This window comes from Entelurus aequoreus, linkage group LG06 (genome assembly GCF_033978785.1).
Source record: "Entelurus aequoreus isolate RoL-2023_Sb linkage group LG06, RoL_Eaeq_v1.1, whole genome shotgun sequence".
Classification (NCBI taxonomy): Eukaryota; Metazoa; Chordata; class Actinopteri; order Syngnathiformes; family Syngnathidae; genus Entelurus; species Entelurus aequoreus.
In genome coordinates, this window is record NC_084736.1 from 14,892,214 (window position 1) to 14,915,339 (window position 23,126).

Consider the following 23,126-nt stretch of genomic DNA (forward strand, 5'->3'; position numbering starts at 1 on the left):
TTGGCAATTATCTGAACTCAATAGATTCCAGTGTGCCATATAATAGGCATAGAAATAAATATGTATTAAAAAATAAATATTCCATAAAGTAACAACATTAAATATTGAAAGTACAAAACCCAATACGGTACGAAAAATGTAAACTTACGTAAAAAGACACTAATAAATTGCATTTGAGTACAAATATTGGGGTTTTCTTAAGCTAATTTTAATTATGCAGACAGGCATATATGAGGGGGCAGTCAGAATTGTGAAGGGGGTAACACTTGTTCCGTCATGCTGCAGCACTTTTTTCTAGCCTATACAGTAGTGACATTGCTGCCTTCTTCGTTTAATTTGGTGTTTAGCTCCAGTACGTGTCCAACTCTGACCTGGAGAAGTGTGCTTCCTCAGCTACATCCTTCATTCACGTTTTATTAACCATCACAACGTTTATCTTAACTCGAAGGCATAATTCCTCAATTGAATTTAACCTTAAGTATGACTTCACACACAATAGTCAATATTTGTCAAACTGAAAAGTACAGTAGTCGTATGAATAATGCAAAAACATTCTTCTTAAACTAGTTTATCATCAGGTCAGCTGCATCATGCGTCATCTTTGTTGTAGCGGTGTAGCGTGCAAGGACGGGAGTGGAAGAAGAGTCAAAAGATGGAGCTAACTGTTTTAATGACATTCAGACTTTACTTCAATCAGTAACGGAGCAGCATCTCCTCATCCGTGGCTCACTAGTGCAATAACAACGCCAGAAATGTGTCCCGTGAAAAACCGTCTAATAACTAAAGTTCCTTGGGTGAATAATGTAAACTCACCACACCGGTATGTTTTAGCGCTTTCAAGGAGAGTCTACTGACAGATATAAGTAAAAACTAGAGATGTCCGATAATATCGGCAGTCCAATATTATCGGCCGATAAATGCTTTAAAATGTAATATCGGAAATTATCGGTATCGGTTTCAAAAAGTTAAATTTATGACTTTTTAAAACGCCGCTGTACAGAGTGGTACACAGACGTAGGGAGAAGTACAGAGCGCCAATAAACCTTAAAGGCACTGCCTTTGCGTGCCGGCCCAATCACATAATATCTGCGGCTTTTGACACACACAAGTGAATGCAAGGCATACTTGGTCAACAGCCATACAGGTCACACTGACGGTGACCGTATAAACAACTTTAACACTGTTACAAATATGCGCCACACTGTGAACCCACACCAAACCAGAATGACAAACACATTTCGGGAGAACATCCGCACCGTAACACAACATAAACACAACAGAACAAATACCCAGAACCCCTTGCAGCACTAACTCTTCCGGGACGCTACAATGTACAAAACCCTGCTCCCCCCCAACCCCAACCCCACCCACCTCAACCTCCTCATGTCCCAAATTCCAAGCTGCTGTTTTGAGGCATGTTAAAAAAAAATAATGCACTTTGTGACTTCAATAATACATATGGCAGTGCCATGTTGGCATTTTTTTTCCATAACTTGAGTTGATTTATTTTGGAAAACCTTGTTACATTGTTTAATGCATCCAGCGGGGCATCACAACAAAATTAGGCATAATAATGTGTTAATTCCACAACTGTATATATCGGTTTTGGTTGATATCGGAATCGGTCATTAAGACTTGGACAATATCGGATATCGGCAAGAAAGCCATTATCGGACATCTCTAGTTAGAATGCATAAAAAACAGATGTGTTTCCGTCTCACATAAGGATTGTGAATTATAGGCAATATTCTAAAAAAAAGTGCAGTTCCCCTTTAAGTTGAGGTACCGCTGCCTTTAAACGTGATCAAGAAGTGTCTTCAGTCTGGCCGTCATTGACGCTGTTGGCCACCAGAGGGCAGCAAAGCTCCAATTCCAAAGTAATGAAATGGTCTTTTTAGTTCGCTGTTCGCAGACTGACACGACAGAAAATAACATTTTGGGGTTAATAGTGGAGGTTTTGGAGCATAAAGGGTGCAAAATGGGTGGTATCGTCCCGTGGGAGGTAAGTACAAGTAATACAAGCGCAGGAGGATGCGTCACCCTAAAAAAAAACTCCCTCCCTCCCTGACTCCTCGCCTTCTCTCTTCGCCCTTCACCTTTAAAGAGGTGCGCCGACCAACACGGCTCGGACTTTCTCCTCCGGCAGGAATCAGCGCGATGACGAGCAGAACCGAGCCGGCACCATGCGCTCCAGGCTCCCTCGGACCGCCTGCCTCCTGCGGCTCGCTGCACTCTGCATCCTGCTCCCGCACGCCGCAGCCTACTTTGGGTCAGCAACTTCTTCTGTTTTTGAAATGTTGGGGGATAAAAAGTACTTTTTTATGCTTAAGTGTAGTTTGGACGCTAATTAAATGCTGTTGTGGTAACTTAAGTAAAAAAAAAAAAAACAGCTTTTAATGTTTTTTTTTTTTTTTTCCTAAGACTGACGGGACGGGAGCCGTTGGTCTTTCTGCCGGGTCCCTTCTCCAACGAGGCTTCCACGGGCAAGGCCTACCTGAAGCAGTGCGAGCAGATGGTGCTGTCCCGCCGCCAGAAGAGGCTGTGCCGCCGGGAGCCCGGCCTGGCCGACACGCTGCGGGAGTCGGTGCGCCTCAGCCTGCTGGAGTGCCGGTACCAGTTCCGGAACGAGCGCTGGAACTGCAGCCTGGACGGCCGGGGGAGCCTGCTGAAGAGAGGTACCCGGGGATGGGGGGGGGGGGGGGGGGGGTTCGAACCTCGGACCAGCATCTCTCACTGTTCCACTCACTCACCAGGCGAAAACAAAACATCAATAAAAGTTATATTTGAAATAAAAAAATATCACAAAATATTTATTTTTTTATTTGAGGAAACAAAACATATTTAGGAATAAATATGATATTTTAATTCTTATACATGCAGGCCTCAATATTAGGTACACTCATTATGATGCAAAGTCTGCCCCTCCCAAAACTCTTATCAGTCACTGTGCACATGCAAAAAGTCAATTAATGAAAATATTCCTAGCCCCTTCCTGCTCTGTCATTGACCCCCAAAAAAATATGATGGCAAATTTGTACGCGGTTATTGTTATTGTCCCCTATGGTGCGCACAAAAAATTATTCATATCCAAATCGTGATTCCTATTTCTCCTGTTTCTAAATCGATTCCTAATTTTTTTTAAACCGATGAAAACACTGTAAAAAAAAAGGTTGAGAAAACGCAAATTTTCAAGGCAACATGATGCAACAAGATTTTTGCTTTTCTCAACTTTTGACTACTATTGTTGACTTAACTAAGATTTACAAGTGGAGATAAGAGTTATGTCATATGTCACATATGTCATATGTCATACGTCACATAACTCTTATCTCAACAATAATAGTCAAAAGTTGAGAAAAGCAAAAATCTTGTTGCATGATGTTGCCTTGAAAATTTGCGTTTTCTCAACTTTTTTTTTTAACAATGAAGAAACGATTTTTTTGGTAAAAATCTTTTCTTTTTTTTAAAAATTGTGGTAACAAAACATATTTAGGAATAAATATGATATTTTAATTCTTATACATGCAGGCCTCAATATTAGGTACACTCATTATGATGCAAAGTCTGCCCCTCCCAAAACTCTTATCAGTCACTGTGCACATGCAAAAAGTCAATTAATGAAAATATTCCTAGCCCCTTCCTGCTCTGTCATTGACCCCCCAAAAAATATGATGGCAAATGTGTTCGCGGTTGTTGTTATTGTCCCCTATGGTGCGCACAAAAAATTATTCACATCCAAATCGTGATTCCTATTTCTCCTGATTCTAAATCGATTCCTAATTTTTTTTAAATCGATGAAAACACTGTAAAAAAAAAAAAAAGTTGAGAAAATGCAAATTTTCAAGGCAACATGATGCAACAAGATTTTTGCTTTTCTCAACTTTTGACTACTATTGTTGACTTAACTAAGATTTACAAGTTGAGATAAGAGTTATGTCATATGTCACATATGTCATATGTCATACGTCACATAACTCTTATCTCAACAATAATAGTCAAAAGTTGAGAAAAGCAAAAATCTTGTTGCATCATGTTGCCTTGAAAATTTGCGTTTTCTCAACTTTTTTTTTTAACAATGAAGAAACAATTTTTTTGGTAAAAATATTTTCTTTTCTTTTTTAAATTGTGGTAACAAAACATATTTAGGAATAAATATGATATTTTAATTCTTATACATGCATGCCTCAACATTAGGTACACTCATAATGATGCAGGGTCTGCCCCTCCCAAAACTCTTATCAGTCACTGTGCACATGCAAAAAGTCAATTAATGAAAATATTCCTAGCCCCTTCCTGCTCTGTCATTGACCCCCAAAAAAATATGATGGCAAATTTGTTCGCGGTTATTGTTATTGTCCCCTATGGTGCGCACAAAAAATTATTCACATCCAAATCGTGATTCCTATTTCTCCTGTTTCTAAATCGATTCCTAATTTTTTTTAAATCGATGAAAACACCGTAAAAAAAAAAAAGTTGAGAAAACGCAAATTTTCAAGGCAACATGATGCAACAAGATTTTTGCTTTTCTCAACTTTTGACTACTATTGTTGACTTAACTAAGATTTACAAGTTGAGATAAGAGTTATGTCATATGTCACATATGTCATATGTCATACGTCACATAACTCTTATCTCAACAATAATAGTCAAAAGTTGAGAAAAGCAAAAATCTTGTTGCATAATGTTGCCTTGAAAATTTGCGTTTTCTCAACTTTTTTTTTTAACAATGAAGAAACGATTTTTTTGGTAAAAATCTTTTCTTTTTTTTTTTAAATTGTGGTAACAAAACATATTTAGGAATAAATATGATATTTTAATTCTTATACATGCAGGCCTCAATATTAGGTACACTCATTATGATGCAAGGTCTGCCCCTCCCAAAACTCTTATCAGGCACTGTACACATGCAAAAAGTAAATTAATTAAAATATTCCTAGCCCCTTCCTGCTCTGTCATTGACCCCCAAAAAATATGATGGCAAATTTGTTTGCGGTTATTGTTATTGTCCCCTATGGTGCGCACAAAAAATTATTCACATCCAAATCGTGATTCCTATTTCTCCTGTTTCTAAATCGATTCCTAATTTTTTTTAAATCGATGAAAACACCGTAACAAAAAAAAAAGTTGAGAAAACGCAAATTTTCAAGGCAACATGATGCAACAAGATTTTTGCTTTTCTCAACTTTTGACTACTATTGTTGACTTAACTAAGATTTACAAGTTGAGATAAGAGTTATGTCATATGTCACATATGTCATATGTCATACGTCACATAACTCTTATCTCAACAATAATAGTCAAAAGTTGAGAAAAGCAAAAATCTTGTTGCATAATGTTGCCTTGAAAATTTGCGTTTTCTCAACTTTTTTTTTTAACAATGAAGAAACGATTTTTTTGGTAAAAATCTTTTCTTTTTTTTTTTAAATTGTGGTAACAAAACATATTTAGGAATAAATATGATATTTTAATTCTTATACATGCAGGCCTCAATATTAGGTACACTCATTATGATGCAAAGTCTGCCCCTCCCAAAACTCTTATCAGTCACTGTGCACATGCAAAAAGTCAATTAATGAAAATATTCCTAGCCCCTTCCTGCTCTGTCATTGACCCCCAAAAAAATATGATGGCAAATTTGTTCGCGGTTATTGTTATTGTCCCCTATGGTGCGCACAAAAAATTATTCACATCCAAATCGTGATTCCTATTTCTCCTGATTCTAAATCGATTCCTAATTTTTTTTAAATCGATGAAAACACTGTAAAAAAAAAAAAAAAGTTGAGAAAATGCAAACTTTCAAGGCAACATGATGCAACAAGATTTTTGCTTTTCTCAACTTTTGACTACTATTGTTGACTTAACTAAGATTTACAAGTTGAGATAAGAGTTATGTCATATGTCACATATGTCATACGTCACATAACTCTTATCTCAACAATAATAGTCAAAAGTTGAGAAAAGCAAAAATCTTGTTGCATGATGTTGCCTTGAAAATTTGCGTTTTCTCAACTTTTTTTTTTAACAATGAAGAAACGATTTTTTTGGTAAAAATCTTTTTTTTTTCTTTTTTAAATTGTGGTACCAAAACATATTTAGGAATAAATATGATATTTTAATTCTTATACATGCAGGCCTCAATATTAGGTACACTCATTATGATGCAAAGTCTGCCCTTCCCAAAACTCTTATCAGTCACTGTGCACATGCAAAAAGTCAATTAATGAAAATATTCCTAGCCCCTTCCTGCTCTGTCATTGACCCCCAAAAAAATATGATGGCAAATTTGTTCGCGGTTATTGTTATTGTCCCCTATGGTGCGCACAAAAAATTATTCACATCCAAATCGTGATTCCTATTTCTCCTGATTCTAAATCGATTCCTAATTTTTTTTAAATCGATGAAAACACTGTAAAAAAAAAAAAAAGTTGAGAAAATGCAAATTTTCAAGGCAACATGATGCAACAAGATTTTTGCTTTTCTCAACTTTTGACTACTATTGTTGACTTAACTAAGATTTACAAGTTGAGATAAGAGTTATGTCATATGTCACATATGTCATATGTCATACGTCACATAACTCTTATCTCAACAATAATAGTCAAAAGTTGAGAAAAGCAAAAATCTTGTTGCATGATGTTGCCTTGAAAATTTGCGTTTTCTCAACTTTTTTTTTTAACAATGAAGAAACAATTTTTTTGGTAAAAATATTTTCTTTTCTTTTTTAAATTGTGGTAACAAAACATATTTAGGAATAAATATGATATTTTAATTCTTATACATGCATGCCTCAACATTAGGTACACTCATAATGATGCAGGGTCTGCCCCTCCCAAAACTCTTATCAGGCACTGTGCACATGCAAAAAGTCAATTAATGAAAATATTCCTAGCCCCTTCCTGCTCTGTCATTGACCCCCCAAAAAATATGATGGCAAATGTGTTCGCGGTTGTTGTTATTGTCCCCTATGGTGCGCACAAAAAATTATTCACATCCAAATCGTGATTCCTATTTCTCCTGATTCTAAATCGATTCCTAATTTTTTTTAAACCGATGAAAACACTGTAAAAAAAAAAAGGTTGAGAAAACGCAAATTTTCAAGGCAACATGATGCAACAAGATTTTTGCTTTTCTCAACTTTTGACTACTATTGTTGACTTAACTAAGATTTACAAGTTGAGATAAGAGTTATGTCATATGTCACATATGTCATATGTCATACGTCACATAACTCTTATCTCAACAATAATAGTCAAAAGTTGAGAAAAGCAAAAATCTTGTTGCATGATGTTGCCTTGAAAATTTGCGTTTTCTCAACTTTTTTTTTTAACAATGAAGAAACGATTTTTTTGGTAAAAATCTTTTCTTTCTTTTTTTTTAAATTGTGGTAACGAAACATATTTAGGAATAAATATGATATTTTAATTCTTATACATGCAGGCCTCAATATTAGGTACACTCATTATGATGCAAAGTCTGCCCCTCCCAAAACTCTTATCAGGCACTGTGCACATGCAAAAAGTCAATTAATGAAAATATTCCTAGCCCCTTCCTGCTCTGTCAGTGACCCAAGAAAAATATGATGGCAAATTTTTTCGCGGTTATTGTTGTTGTCCCCTATGGTGCGCACAAAAAATTATTCACATCCAAATCGTGATTCCTATTTCTCCTGATTCTAAATCGATTCCTAATTTTTTTTAAATCGATGAAAACACTGTAAAAAAAAAAAAAAAGTTGAGAAAATGCAAATTTTCAAGGCAACATGATGCAACAAGATTTTTGCTTTTCTCAACTTTTGACTACTATTGTTGACTTAACTAAGATTTACAAGTTGAGATAAGAGTTATGTCATATGTCACATATGTCATATGTCATACGTCACATAACTCTTATCTCAACAATAGTAGTCAAACGTTGAGAAAAGCAAAAATCTTGTTGCATCATGTTGCCTTGAAAATTTGCGTTTTCTCAACTTTTTTTTTTTTACAATGAAGAAACGATTTGTTTTCTAAAAATCTTTTTTTTTTTTTAAATTGTGGTAACAAAACAAATTTAGGAATAAATATGGTATTTCAATGTGTAATTCTTTTTTTTTTTTTATTCTATCTTATACATGCATGCCTCAACATTAGGTACACTCATAATGATGCAGGGTCTGCCCCTCCCAAAACTCTTATCAGGCACTGTGCACATGCAAAAAGTCAATTAATGAAAATATTCCTAGCCCCTTCCTGCTCTGTCATTGACCCAAGAAAAATATGATGGCAAATTGTTTCGCGGTTATTGTTATTGTCTCCCATAGTGCGCACAAAAAATTATTTGCATCCAAATCGTGATTGGTATTTCTCATGATTCTAAATCGATTCATAATTTTTTTTAAATCGATGTAAAGAAAATGTTTTTTTTGTAAGAATCTTTTCTTTTTATTTAGTTTTTTAATTGAGGTAAAAAAAAAAAAAAATTTAGGAATAAATATGGTATTTCAATGTGTAATTCTTATATTTTTTTTATTCTATCTTATACATGCAGGTCTCAATATTAGGTACACTCACTATGATGCAGAGTCTGCCCCTCCCAAAAGTCATATCAGGCACTGTGCACATGCAAAAAGTCAATCAATGAAAATATTCCTAGCCCCTTCCTGCTCTGTCATTGACCCCCAAAAAATATGATGGCAAAATTGTTTGCGGTTATTGTTATTGTTCCCCACGGTGCCCGCAAAAAATTATTTGCATCCAAATCGTGATTCGTATTTCTCCTGATTCTAAATCGATGAAAGAATATATTTTTTTTGTAAGAATCTTTTTTTTTTATTTTTTAAATTGAGGTAACAAAACAAATTTAGGAATAAATGTGGTATTTTAATGTGTAATTCTTATAGTTTTTTATTCTATCTTATACATGCAGGTCTCAATATTAGGTACACTCATTATGATGCAGTCTGCCCCTCCCAAAACTCATATCAGGCACTGTGCACATGCAAAAAGTCAATTAATGAAAATATTCCTAGCCCCTTCCTGCTCTGTCATTGACCCCCCAAAAATATGATGGCAAATTTGTTTGCGGTTATTGTTATTGTTCCCCACGGTGCCCACAAAAAATTATTTGCATCCAAATTGTGATTCGTATTTCTCCTGATTCTAAATCGATGAAACATTTTTTTTTTGTAAGAATCTTTTTTTTTTTAATTTTTTTTTATTGAGGTAACTAAATAAGTTTAGGAATAAATATGATATTTTAATGTGTAATTTTTATGTTTTTTTATTCTAACTTATACATGAAGGCCTAATTATTAGGTACACTCATTATGATGCAAGGTCTGCCCCTCCCAAAACTCATATCAGGCACTGTGCACATGCAAAAAGTCAATTAATGAAAATTTGTTTGTCCCGATTCTAAATCGATTCATAATTTTTCTTAAATCGATTAAAAGAAAAACTTTTTTTTTGTAAGAATCTACTTTTAAAAAGGCCCTCTCCATGCAAACCCAATTAGTTTTTTCTAGATTGACAGAGATATATTTAAACTGTCTGATATGTAAAAAAAAATATTTTATAAATGATAATAAATAAATAATAACTAATATATAATAAATAATAAATTTTGCACAAAAAATAATATTATTTAACTATTTATTTTTTCATTAATTTATTTCCGTAAAAAACATGCATTCAAGTTTGATAAAAAAAAAAAATTTCAAAATAAAATACAATTTTCTTTAAGGACAGAATTTAGCCAGAGGAGGGCCTGTTTGTCGGTATTGGAGCTCCCAAATGTTGGTGCTAATTTGTAAATATGATATTTTAATGTTCAATTCTTGTATTTAAAAGCTATATTTAAAGCTTTAAAGCTTCTGTGAAAGGATTGCAGTCTACCATGTCTGTATGAACATGTGTCATATGAGCATGTTTTAATGTTGTACATTTGATGTTTTATGTGTTGTTTACTGTTTTTAATGTAACCTTGCTGCTGCCCTCTTGGCCAGGTCTCCCTCGGAAAAGAGATATTTGATCTCAATGGGATTTTACCTGGTTAAATAAAGGCTAAATAAAAAAAATAAAACATTTTTTTTGTATTCTAACTTCTACATGCAGGTCTCAATATTAGATACACTCATTATGATGCAGGGTCTGCCCCTCCCAAAACTCATATCAGGCACAAAAGTCAATTAATGAATGTCAGGGCGCTTCCTTTGAAAATATTCCTAGCCCCTTCCTGCTCTGTCATTGACACAAAAAAATGTGATGGCAAATTTGTTCGCGGTTATTTTTATTGTCCTCCACGGTGCGCACACAAAATGATTTGCATCAAAATCGTGATTCGCATTTCTCCTGATTCTAAATCTAAACTCGATGAAAAGAAACATTTTTTTTGTAAGAATCTTTTTTTTTTTTTTTTTCTTTTTTAATTGAAGAAGCAAAACAAATTCAGGAATAAATATGATATTTTAATGTGTAATTCTTATATTTTTTTATTCTATCTTATACAGGCAGGCCTCAACATTAGGTACACTCATTATGATGCAGGGTCTGCCCCTCCCAAAACTCCTATCAGGCACTGTGCACATGCAAAAAGGCAATTAATGAAAATATTCCTAGCCCCTTTCTGCTCTGTCATTGACCCAAGAAAAATATGATGGCAAATTTTTTCGCAGTTATTGTTATTGTCCCCCATGGTGCGTAAAAAAAAATGTTTGCATCCAAATCGTGATTCGTATTTCTCCCGATTCTAAATCGATTTATAATTGTTTTTAAATCGATGTAAAGAAACATTTTATTTTTGTAAGAATTTTTTTTTTAATTGAGGTAAAAACAAATTTAGGAATAAATATGAAATATTCCTAATTTTTTTTAAATCGATTAAAATATATATATTTTTTTGTAATAATGTTGTTGTTGTTTTTAATTGAGGTAACAAAACAAATTTAGGAATAAATATAGTATTTTAATGTGTAATTCTTATATTTTTGTATTCTATCTTATACATGCAGGCCTCAATATTAGGTACACACGCAGGGTCTGCCACTCCCAAAACTCATATCAGGCCCTGTGCACATGCAAAAAGTCAATTAATGAAAATGTTCCTAGCCACTTACTGCTCTGTCATTGACACCAAAAAATATTATGGCAATTTTTTTTTTTTATTATCCCCCATGGTGCGCAGTGTTAGGTGTGCACATTTCTCTTGATTCTAAATCGATTCATAATTTTTTTTTAAATAGATTAAAATAAACTTTTTTTTTGTAGAATCAATTTTTAAAAAGGCTTTCTCCATGCAAACACAAGCGGTCTGAAATTTGCCAGAGATATATTTACTCTGTCTGACATGCAAAATTGTTATTTTGCACACAAAAAAATAATTATTGAACTATTTATTTTTCATTAATTTATTTCCGTACAAAACATGCATTCAAGTTTGATTAAAAATAAAAAATAAAAAAAAATAAAATAACATTTTCTTTAGGGCCAGCATTTAGCCATAAGCAGGTATTGGAGCACCCAAATTTTGGTGCTAATTTGTAAATAAGATATTTTAATGTTTAATTCTTATATTTTTTTAATTCTATCTTATACATGCAGGCCTCAATATTAGGTACACTCATTACGATGCAGGGTCTGCCCCACCCAAAACTCATATCAGGCATCATGTGCATGCAAAAAGTCAATTAATGAAAATATTTCTAGCCCCTTCCTGCTCTGTCATTGACCCCAAAAAAATATGATGGTAAATTTTTCCGTGGTTATTTTTATTGTCCCCCATGGTGCGCAGTGTTAGGGTTGCACAAAAAAATTATTCACATCCAAATCGTAATTCGTATTTCTCCTGATTCTAAATCGATTCGTAGTTTTAAAAAATCGATTAAAAGAAACATTTTTTTTGTAAGAATCCATTTTTAAAAAGATGTTTTTAGGTTTTAGTTTTTTCTAACCTATAACCGGTCTGAGATTTGCAAGGGATATATTTAAACTGTCTGATATGCAAAATTGATATTTTGCACAAAAAAAAATATTATTTACCTATCTATTTTTCATGAATTATTTTCAGTACAAAACATGCATTCAAGTTTGATAAAAAAAATAAAAAAAATTCTAAATAAAATTAAATTTTCTTTAGGGCCCGAATTTAGCCAGAGGAGGCCCTGCTTATGGGTATTGCGGCTCTCAAATTTTGGGGCTAAATTTTTTTTTGTTTTTTAATATTTCTTAAGTTTGTGAATCTTAGGACAACTCCCGGTTCAATTCGATTCTGATTCTTGGGGTGACGATTCAACCCGATTCCCGAAACATATTATTTAGTATATAAATTATGATAAAATAAGATTGTCTTGGCTGCTGACAAGGCACTGAAGCTTAGGGAAGGCTATGCAGAACGAAACTAAAACTGAACTGGCTACAAAGTAAACAAAAACAGAATGCTGGACGACAGCAAAGACTTACTGTGGAGCAAAGACGGCGTCCACAAAGTACATCCGAACATGACATGACAATCAACAATGTACCCACAAAGAAGGATACAAACAACTGAAATATTCTTGATTGCTAAAACAAAGTAGATGCGGGAAATATCGCTCAAAGGAAGAAATGAAACTGCTACAGGAAAATACCAAAAAAAAGAGGAAAAAAGCCACCAAAATAGGAGCGCAAGACAAGAATTAAAACACTACACACAGGAAAACAGCAAAAAACTCAAAATAAGTCAGGGCGTGATGTGACAGGTGGTGACAGTACACCTACTTTGAGACAAGAGCTATAGTGATGCATGCTTGGTTATGCTTTAAAGTCATATCCAACAATTGTGACAACAACTTTTTACTGTCAACTGAGTTTCGTTTTTTAATGATTTCTGCTGCTGGTGTGCCTCCGCATTTTTTCGACGCAAAAAATGTGCCTCGGCTCAAAAAAGGTTGAAAAACACTGACTTACACGTGGCGGTTAATAGTATTCTATCTTCATTTGTCGTTATTTATACTTTCTAAATAAATTACGTGACAATGCGGTGACATTGGTGTTAATTTTCAATCTATTAAGATAAAAAAATAATATCAAAATCAAATTACAGGATGTTATTTATGTAGTTTGCTGGTGCACTGAGATCATGTGGTTTATTTTATTTTTTTAAATATGTAGCATAATCTACAAAGAATTGCTATTGCGACATCTAGTGGACACATTTAGAGCAGCAGTTTCTTTCATTCAAAAAATTAGGCTCATTTGTATACTTAGCAAACTCTTCCCGCGGGCTGGATAAAACCTGTTCGCGGGCCGTAGGTTTGATACCCCTGGTATAAGCCATCAATAATGTTATTTTGCATAACGCAGAGCTAAAGTGCAGCTGCTGGGTACGTCGAAACAAACAGCACTCATGCGTACGGCTATCAACATGCGGCCTAAAAAGACGAACGGGTCAGCACAGAAGTAATGAGGGAGTGAGGACGCCAAGACATGGTGGCCAGCGGAGACTTCTTAAGGCACCGCAGTGGTTTATTTTTATCTGCAGAAAGGAAAGCGCCCAATTCCCCAGAGGAAAAGGGTGGTGCGATTGCCCGCTTTCATGTGGGAGAATACAGAAAAAAAAATCCTTCCTAGTCAAAATAATAATTAATTGGATCAAAACATGGCGAATAACAGCGTGTGACCTGGAAGGAGGGTCAGAGAGAGCGGAATCGTGACAACACTGGGCGGAAAAACAAAAACAAGACAGCGTGGTGCGCGTTTTGCAAACATCCAGTCTTACAAGCTCCTTCAGGGGCATTAGGACGCTTGTAAATGTCACTATCTGCTAACACGGTGACCTTCTACATGTCAACTAAGCTCACAGCTGTAGGAAAATGTTAGCTGGCTTGCAGAATACAATTGCTCAGATTATTTCTCCTGGTCAGGTCAAATGTTTCTAATTTTTTTGGCGCTCTAGGCAGACTTTGAAAATGTGCTTCCTAGCCCAATTATTGATCACTGAGATGTCCGATAATATCGGACTGCAGATATTATCGGCCGATAAATGCTTTAAAATGTAATATCGGAAATGATCGGTATCTGTTTCAAAAAGTAACAATTATGACTTTTTAAAACGCCGCTGTGTACACGGACGTAGGGAGAAGTAAAGAGCGCCAATAAACCTTAAAGGCACTGCCTTTGCGTGCCCCCAATCACGTAATATCCACGGCTTTTCACACACACAAGTGAATGCAATCCATACTTGGTCAACAGCCATACAGGTCACACTAAGGGTGGTCGTATAAACAACTTTAACACTGTTACAAATATGCGCCACACTGTGAACCCACACCAAACAAGAATGACAAAACACATTTCGGGAGAACATCCGCAATGTAACACAACATAAACACAACAGAAGAAATACCCAGAACCCCTTGCAGCACTAACTCTTCCGGGACGCTACAATATACACCCCCTGCTACCCTCTACCCCCCCACCACCTCAACCTCAACCCCGCCCACCTCAACCTTCTCATGCTCTCTCAGGGAGAGCATGTCCCAAATTCCAAGCTGCTGTTTTGAGGCATGTTAAAAAAAATAATGCACTTTGTGACTTCAAAATTAAATATGGCAGTGCCATGTTGGCAATTTTTTCCATAACTTGAGTTGATTTATTTTGGAAAACCTTGTTACATTGTTTAACGCATCCAGCGGGGCATCACGACAAAATTAGGCATAATAATGTGTTAATTCCACGACTGAATACATCGGTATCGGTTGATATCGGAATCGGTAATTACGAGTTGGACAATATCGGAATATCGGATATCGGCAAAAAAGGCATTATCGGACATCTCTATTGATCACTACATGATTTTCCAACTGAAGCTCTGACACCACACACAGCAGAAAAAGGAGAAGGATAGTTGTCAGCATCAAGGGTGAAATCGGTATCGTGTGAAATATTAACGACAATAAGAAAACCAGCATTGAAAAAGTATCTGAAAGAAAAAAAAATAGCAAGATTTTTCACTACAGCACCATCTGTTGGGGCACTTCTTGAATAAGAAGGGGTGTCTCGATACAAATTTTTAACTTACGATACCATCCCAACTCTATTTACGGTGCAGACATTGAATTGATATTGGCTGATATTGATATCAATCCGATACAATATCTGCACGAATCGTACATACTTACCATATTACCATGAATTGATTAACGTGGACCCCGACTTAAACAAGTTGAAAAACTTATTCGGGTGTTACCATTTAGTGGTCAATTGTACGGAATATGTACTGTACTGTGCAATCTACTGATAAAAGTCTCAATCAATCAATCAAACTTTTATTTTGTAGACTCGATTGTAAGAAAGGGTTTCAACAAGTGAAATTAGTAAAACAGATAACAGTGAGTTGTATGAAAATGATTAACCGTCTAGAATAGACTTACTTGAAGTGAAGTGGTAATGGTTTTTAGCGTCATCGAGAGCCACAATATTTCATTAGGTTAAGCTCATGACGCAGTAAGTTGAACAATGCGGACACTTTTGTTACTGAATACTTTCTAATAGGCTTCTGCCTTGAATACTTTGTGTATATAAGTGGTATTCAACTATGATAATTTGATAGTTGTTTAGCTTGTGTGCTATGGTGTGCTTGTCTGTTGTGCAGCTGCTAGCCCCTAGTAGCCTATATCCTACCATGTATACTTTTTGTAAATGCCTTGACTAAAATACAAGTAAAGACCAACCTTGTGTGCTTATTGGAGGACATTTAGACGTTAACTTTTATTTTATGCTGCCCTTTTTTTTTGCTGCAGTACTGTAATATTGTACATGGTAATTGGGATTTGTAATATATTGTATATATTATATAAAAATATAATATTATATAAGTATATATTATATACTGTATATATAATATGTAAATATTACATATATGTTATATTTTACATTGCTCCTATGGTACATTTTTAGTCTACTTTATACCTGCATTATCCTTTCCATCCTTACCCTTTCCATCCTTTGTAACTGAGCTACTGTGTGGAACAATTTCCCTTGTGGATCAATAAAGTTTGCCTAAGTTTAAGTCTAACTGGCTGTCCTGCTGCATGGGACTGCTTGTATCAGAGATTTTAGATGCAAGACAATATAACCCGATACTTGTTTTTTGCTGATATCGGACAGATATCTGTTACAAATACTGGATCGGGACAAAACAAAAATATCCCAAAAAGAGTATGATCTTACATTAATGCACCATCAGTTGGGGCACTCTCCGACCTGCCCTAAAGTGTAAAAAAAAAAGCAGTAATCTTGGATATTCATGTGACATTTCTGTGCGGTGCCTTGTTGCCAGGCAGAATCAAGCAATTTTGGTCATGTGCCCAAAAAAGCAGAAATAGGACAATGAGGAAAATCAGGAACAATGGCTATACTGGTAGTCCACATTAAATATGTAAAAAAGTATCAACAGTATCAAAGTAAAGGGAATATGATTTTAAGCTTTTCCACCACAGTGCTATCTGCTGGGGGCACAAACGTACTTGCCCCTAGTGCAGGCCTGGGCAATTATTTTGATTCGGGGAAGCCAAATTTATAGAAAAACAGGTGTTCTGGGGGCCACACACACACATATATATATATATATATATATATGTATATATACTATTTGTATGTATGTGTATATATATATATATATAGATATATATATATATATATATATATATATATATATATATATATATATATATATATATATATATATATATATATATATATATATATATATATATATATATACATATATATATATTTATACACTACCGTTCAAAAGTTTGGGGTCACCCAAACAATTTTGTGGAATAGCCTTCATTTCTAAGAACAAGAATAGACTGTCGAGTTTCAGATGAAAGTTCTCTTTTTCTGGCCATTTTGAGCGTTTAATTGACCCCACAAATGTGATGCTCCAGAAACTCAATCTGCTCAAAGGAAGGTCAGTTTTGTAGCTTCTGTAACGAGCTAAACTGTTTTCAGATGTGTGAACATGATTGCACAAGGGTTTTCTAATCATCAATTAGCCTTCTGAGCCAATGAGCAAACACATTGTACCATTAGAACACTGGAGTGATAGTTGCTGGAAATGGGCCTCTATACACCTATGTAGATATTGCACCAAAAACCAGACATTTGCAGCTAGAATAGTCATTTACCACATTAGCAATGTATAGAGTGTATTTATTTTTAAAGTTAAGACTAGTTTAAAGTTATCTTCATTGAAAAGTACAGTGCTTTTCCTTCAAAAATAAGGACATTTCAATGTGACCCCAAACTTTTGAACGGTAGTATATATATATATATATATATATATATATATATATATATATATATATATATATATATATATATATATATATATATATATATATATATATATATATATATATATATATATATATATATACATATATATATATATATATATATATATATATATTAGGACTGCAACAACTAATCGATTAAATCGATTAAAATCGATTATAAAAATAGTTGGCGATTAATTTAGTTATCGATTCGTTGGATCTATCCTATGCTATGCTTTTTTTTGTTTAATTGTTTTATTTTTTTTATAAACCTTTATTTATAAACTGCAACATGTACAAACAGCTGAGAAACAATAATCAAAATGAAAATGGGCCATGCGGGCCCTAATAAGTATGGTGCCAGTATGCTGGGTTTTTTTCAATAAAATACTGGAAAGGATAGAAATGTAGTTTGTCTCTTTTTTTTGCATCTAAAATCTCTGATACAACCAGAATGTACATGAAAATAAAGAATGTGGGATTTACAATATTAACTATGACCAATAAATCACTGAATATTGACAACATATGAATGTCACACCCCCTCTCGATCGACATATTTTACATTCAAACGAAACGCAACAAAAATGCAACAAACACAGCGAAATATGAACGCGAAGGCTAAAAAATAAACCCACCTACGATCTGATACATCTGATACATCACTAAGCTTTAGAACTTTGTTGTAAAAATCTCCTTCCGCGTATGTCGCTGACACCCGCATTTCAGGCTGGCCGCTCTGGAAACACTCTGTGGAAACGCTGACCACCCACACCGCTTGGTGCCTCGTCTGAGCTGCTGTGACTAAGATTACCATAGTAACTAATTAGATTACCATAGTAACTAGTATATAATACAAAAGCACAGATTCCAACCATTGAAATACTTTGTATAGTTCAAGACTTACGGTCATTTGAAAACATCACTGCACATCATAATGGCGGCTACAGTTTCCATCTTAAAGATCTAAAAAAAATTTGGGGGAATGTCTGGCGGGCCAGATTGAAACGCTTAATTTGCCCAGGTCTGCCCTTGTGTAAAATCGCCACTATATAATGCGGTGGTGTTCAAAGTGCGGCCCGGGGGCCATTTGCGGCCCACAGGTAATTTTTCCACGGCACATTCTAAAAATACGATGAAAAAAAAAAAAAAAACATAAAAAGTGGTATAAAAGAGCAAACAGGTGAAATGTAACAAGAAAATGTTGCATTATTTACTCTAATAACACAAAGCTGCCATGCAGGCTGTTTCTTTCTTTAAAAAAAAAAAATCAATCAAAATCAATGTCATTATGAATTATTGACCTATTCAAGGCTCCATTTACTTCACATTAAATATTCCACTTTGAGATATTTTTTGGGGAAAATGTTGCATATTTTTTGGTTGCCATTTAAAAAACAAAGTTTTTTTAAAGAAGGGCCTAAAACCAACAAACAAAAAACATAAACAACAATAAAACTTATAATTGACGGATAGATCTGAAGTTGATGTTGAGACTATTATGGTAAACGTTTAAAAAAAATGTTGGATTTATTTTTTTAAACTTTACTGAGCAGTACCATTTTGGATCCCCAATAATTTTAGTGGGACTTTTTTTTTTTTTTAAGTGTCATTGCTCAAAAAAATAATGAATTAAAATCAATGTTGTTATGAGTTATTGACCTTTTTAAGACTCCAATTATTATTAAAAACACAAAATATTGCATATTTTGTGTTTTTTTCCATTAAAAAAAACGTTTTTCCTTGACAAAAATGGCATACAACTTAAATCTTTAAAAGCGTTATATTGACAGATAGACCTAATGTTGATCTAAAGATTTAAACCTTGAATAATAATAATAATAATAATGCTAAATAACGACACATTTGTAATATTTTTTTCGACCAAAACCTTTTGGGGTCCCCGGGATCAAGTCTGAATTGAGGCCTAAATGTATCTTTTTTATACATATATTGTATTGGTTTTTAAAATAAAAAATATCAAAATGGCCCCCGCTTGCTTTGATTTTTCAGTGTGCGGCCCTCAGTGGAAAAAGTTTGGACACCCCTGGTATAATGCAAGCTGTAGTGGTTGTGACCACAAGTCTTGTCTGTTCCAGCCTAACCTTAACCCTAAATAATTCATGGGGCGCTGACTTTTTTGCCCCTAGCCTCTAATCCCGACTGGATGATTGCAAAATGTAGCGATACAAGATATTCACCACTTTCTGTGGCAAAATTCCAGGGGATCTGTTGTACCTCCCACGCCAGATTGTTAATCCCAGCGCTTGTCTCGTTTGTTCCAGCCTTCAAGGAGATGGTAACTTGTGTGTGGTGCTTAGTTGCAAGAAATAACTCATGGGGCGCTGACTTTCTTGCCCCTAGCCTCGAATCCCGACTGGATGATTGCAAAATGTAGCGATACTAGATATTTACCACTTTGTGGCTTAATTCCGGTGGCTCATGCCAGATTGTTAATCCCAGCGCTTGTCTCTAATTTCTTCCAGCCTTCAAGGAGACAGCCTTCCTTCTGGCGGTGTCGTCGGCGGCGCTGACCCATGCCCTGGCCAAGGCGTGCAGCTCGGGCCGCATGGAGCGCTGCACCTGCGACGACTCCCCCGGCATCCAGCACCGGGAGGCATGGCAGTGGGGGGTGTGCGGCGACAATCTCAAGTACAGCACCAAGTTCCTCAAGCGGTTCCTGAGCCAGAAGAGGATCAGCAAGGACCTGAGGGCTCAGGTGGACGGCCACAACATCAACGTGGGGATTAGGGTGAGTCGGAATCGAATGAAATTGCTGGTTTTGTTTTGTTTTCTTCACGATGCCAGACAGAGAAAGAGAGGCAGCAAAGACTGCGAGACGAAGACTGGAGCCAGGTGTGCTCAGGCATGATAAAGCTTGCTGTGCGGGCTGACTGCAAATTAAAGGTCTCATATCGTCGAGCGAGAGCGATTATAACCGTGGCCTCTTTTTAATATACGAGCGAGCATTTTTTTGCACTTACTAAATCACTATCCTCGCCATAAATCCACCTAACGTTCCTAACCACCACTGTGGCGTCCCCAGTGCCCCCCAGCTGTCTTTAACCCTACAGACAAAAAAACAGGAAGAAGAAGCGAGGGTCGCTATCTTATCTTTCCCCACTGAAATGTTTTCCTCACTTTACGCCGAGAAGAGAGCGGGAGCGACAACAACAACACCCACACATCTCTCAGTAATAGTACTCTGAAGCCCCCCGAGGGGTTCATACCTGCAAAGGGAGGAACTTTTCAACCCTCAAGTCCCCTCTAGGCACGGACTAAGCCCCCCATGCTATCTGACCTGTCTCTGGCCCTCACCGAGACTGACTGATGGTGCGCTCATCTCCTGCTTGTTGACCAGCTACCTTAAACCAAATCAGGCATGATACTATTACTTTTTTTGGGGGGAGCGGGGGGTTGAAGTTTTGGATTGCAGGCGGGAAATGGGCGGATAGATTCCAGTGTTAGGTCCCCCATGCCTCAGGCTTCAGGAGGCAGACAGTACTCGTTGCAACAGAGCCTGAGCTGTTAGAGTGAGAGATGTGAACCACATGAAATATGACAGTTGCCCTCAATCCATTATGTTAAAGTTTCAACTCAGCAGACGCAGGAGGATTCGAAAAAGGCGCAGGCGGTCGCTTTCCGACTCCCGGCCTGCTCCGTGCAGATAGACCTCCCAGATAAGAGGCAAGGTAATGAATCAAAGCCAGAGTCCTGACATCTCCTCTTCTTTCCAAGGCGGTAAAGAGCGGCCTCAAGACCACCTGCAAGTGTCACGGGGTTTCCGGCTCCTGCGCCGTACGGACTTGCTGGAAGCAGCTGGCTCCTTTCCACGACACGGGCCGGCTGCTCAAGTATCGCTACGACACGGCCATGAGGGTGCTCAGCGTCACCAACACCGCCACCGGGGAGAGCGAGCTAGCCGGGCCGCGCCGCCACAGCCTCCGCACCACCGACCTGGTCTACCTGGAGGACTCGCCGAGCTTCTGTCGGCCCTCGCGGTACTCGCCGGGCACCGGCGGACGCACGTGCGCCAAGGACACCAGCTGCCAGAACCTGTGCTGCGGACGGGGCTACAACACGGCCATGCGCCTCACCAGCCTGTCGTGCCACTGCCAGGTGCGCTGGTGCTGCCATGTGGAGTGTCAAACCTGTGTCCGGGAAGAGGAGGTCTACACTTGCAAGAGCACGTAGGCCTGAAAATAAGTTGGAACTCCAAGAGCCACTGAGATTGCGCAGGGAACTAATCACCACACTCGCATTTGGCCGAACTGTGCACAAGGACCACAAATGACTACCTAGAAGGCGCACATCATAACATCTCCTCGTGTCCGATGGTACAAGTCTGAACAAGCTCCATCCTTCTCTGTGGCTAGCTATGCTATGCTCGCAATAGCCATCACTAGTGCTTTAAGTTGGGTTGAACAAGAATTCAAGACGTATTTGAACCGAGTTAAGTTCGGTTCAGGAGCTGCGCCAGCTATGTAAATAGCGTCACGTCAGAGCGTAAGGTGCCAGAGAATTCCACAAGATGTCTTCAAGATGGGGGACAGTAACGGAAGACATTTGGTGGTCTTTCTTGGGAGGTTTTGTAGCCTAACTTTAAAGTACAAACTAAGGGTTCGAGGCTAGGTGGATCCTATGTAAAAAGCTTGAGAGACTTCTGTTGTTCTTTGTCAAGACTACTACGAATGTTCTTTTACGGAAAAGTTTGCCACTCGTTACTTTGTCGTACAGGTTCTTCGCACACCTTCAGTCATAACTATAAATGACAAAATATCTGCCAATGCTGCTCTCAGTCTGCTATAGCTAACATTATCACTGTCCACAAAGTCCGTACTTTTCCCAGACACAAATTATTTGGTTTTCTAGATAGTGCATCTTACGACATAGTTCATGTTTTTGGCAATTTACATCAAAAACCGAAGTTTGGTCAACTATTTGTAAGCAATGTGTGTATTTGTGATGCACCACTTAACCACTAGGGGGAGCACAGCATCCCCAACTAATTTGCCACACCATAAACAACAACGATAGTCAATCGCATAGCCCCTTTTGCAAATTAGTTTGACGTATACAAAAATATATACATTACAAAAAAAAACTAGTTATTTGACGTTTTTGTTTAGCACAATTCTACGCATTGGTCATTCTAACCAAAAATATCAAATTGGTGTTTAATAATAATAATAATAATAATAATAGATTTTATTTGTAAAAATCCCTTTACATTGAGCAAACAACCTCAAAGTGCTACAGTGTATTAAAAAAAATAAAAATAAAAAGATAATTAAAAAAAAACTAGAACAGCCAAATAGCTAGAACTAGTATGCATGTATCTAAAAAAAAAAGGCTTTTTTTTTTCTTTTTTTTTTTTTTAAAGAAGGGTTTTTAAGCCTTTTTTAAAAGCATCCACAGTCTGTGGTGCCCTCAGGTGGTCAGGGAGAGCGTTCCACAGACTGGGAGCGGTCTATGGAAGTTTTGAGTTTAACTAACTAAATACAATGTAAGTCAAAACACGCAGTAAAGACAGTGTTTTTATTTGCACCGCTACACCACTAGGGGGTAAACATTGCTTCTCACTCACTCGTGACAATATGAAACAAAAAAAATATCGCACAGGCCTTTAGCTCATTACTTTCACAATTTACTCCGAAACGCTGAAAGTCAACGTTACTTAATGTTTTTTACGTGGGAGAGTTCCTCATAATTGTATTTTGTTCGAAATGCAATTATCAAACGAGTTACCATATTTGCTGTTTAAAAATCAAAATACAATGGCAGGGTATGGCTCAAAATACGGCGTAAAGCAGGGGTGTGAATCTTTGGG

General features: G+C 36.5%; 1 protein-coding gene across 1 annotated transcript; it reads left to right on the forward strand.

Annotated features, from left to right (window-relative positions):
* The first annotated feature begins 2,102 nt into the window (after positions 1 to 2,102).
* On the forward strand, positions 2,103 to 22,465 carry wnt9b (wingless-type MMTV integration site family, member 9B). The gene is made up of 4 exons (XM_062049403.1): positions 2,103 to 2,269; positions 2,422 to 2,675; positions 19,783 to 20,048; positions 21,035 to 22,465. The coding sequence occupies exons 1-4, from the start codon at positions 2,184 to 2,186 to the stop codon at positions 21,488 to 21,490; spliced, it is 1,062 nt and encodes a 353-aa protein (XP_061905387.1). The 5' UTR covers positions 2,103 to 2,183; the 3' UTR covers positions 21,491 to 22,465.
* The last annotated feature ends 661 nt before the right edge of the window (positions 22,466 to 23,126 follow it).

Bases quoted from the DNA above. Each gene is read 5' to 3' on its own strand.
- wnt9b (XM_062049403.1), top strand. From the start codon at position 2,184: ATGCGCTCCAGGCTCCCTCGGACCGCCTGCCTCCTGCGGCTCGCTGCA. The intron at 2,676-19,782 runs GTACCCGGGGAT...AATTTCTTCCAG, and splicing joins GGGGAGCCTGCTGAAGAGAG to CCTTCAAGGAGACAGCCTTC. The intron at 20,049-21,034 runs GTGAGTCGGAAT...CTTCTTTCCAAG, and splicing joins ACATCAACGTGGGGATTAGG to GCGGTAAAGAGCGGCCTCAA.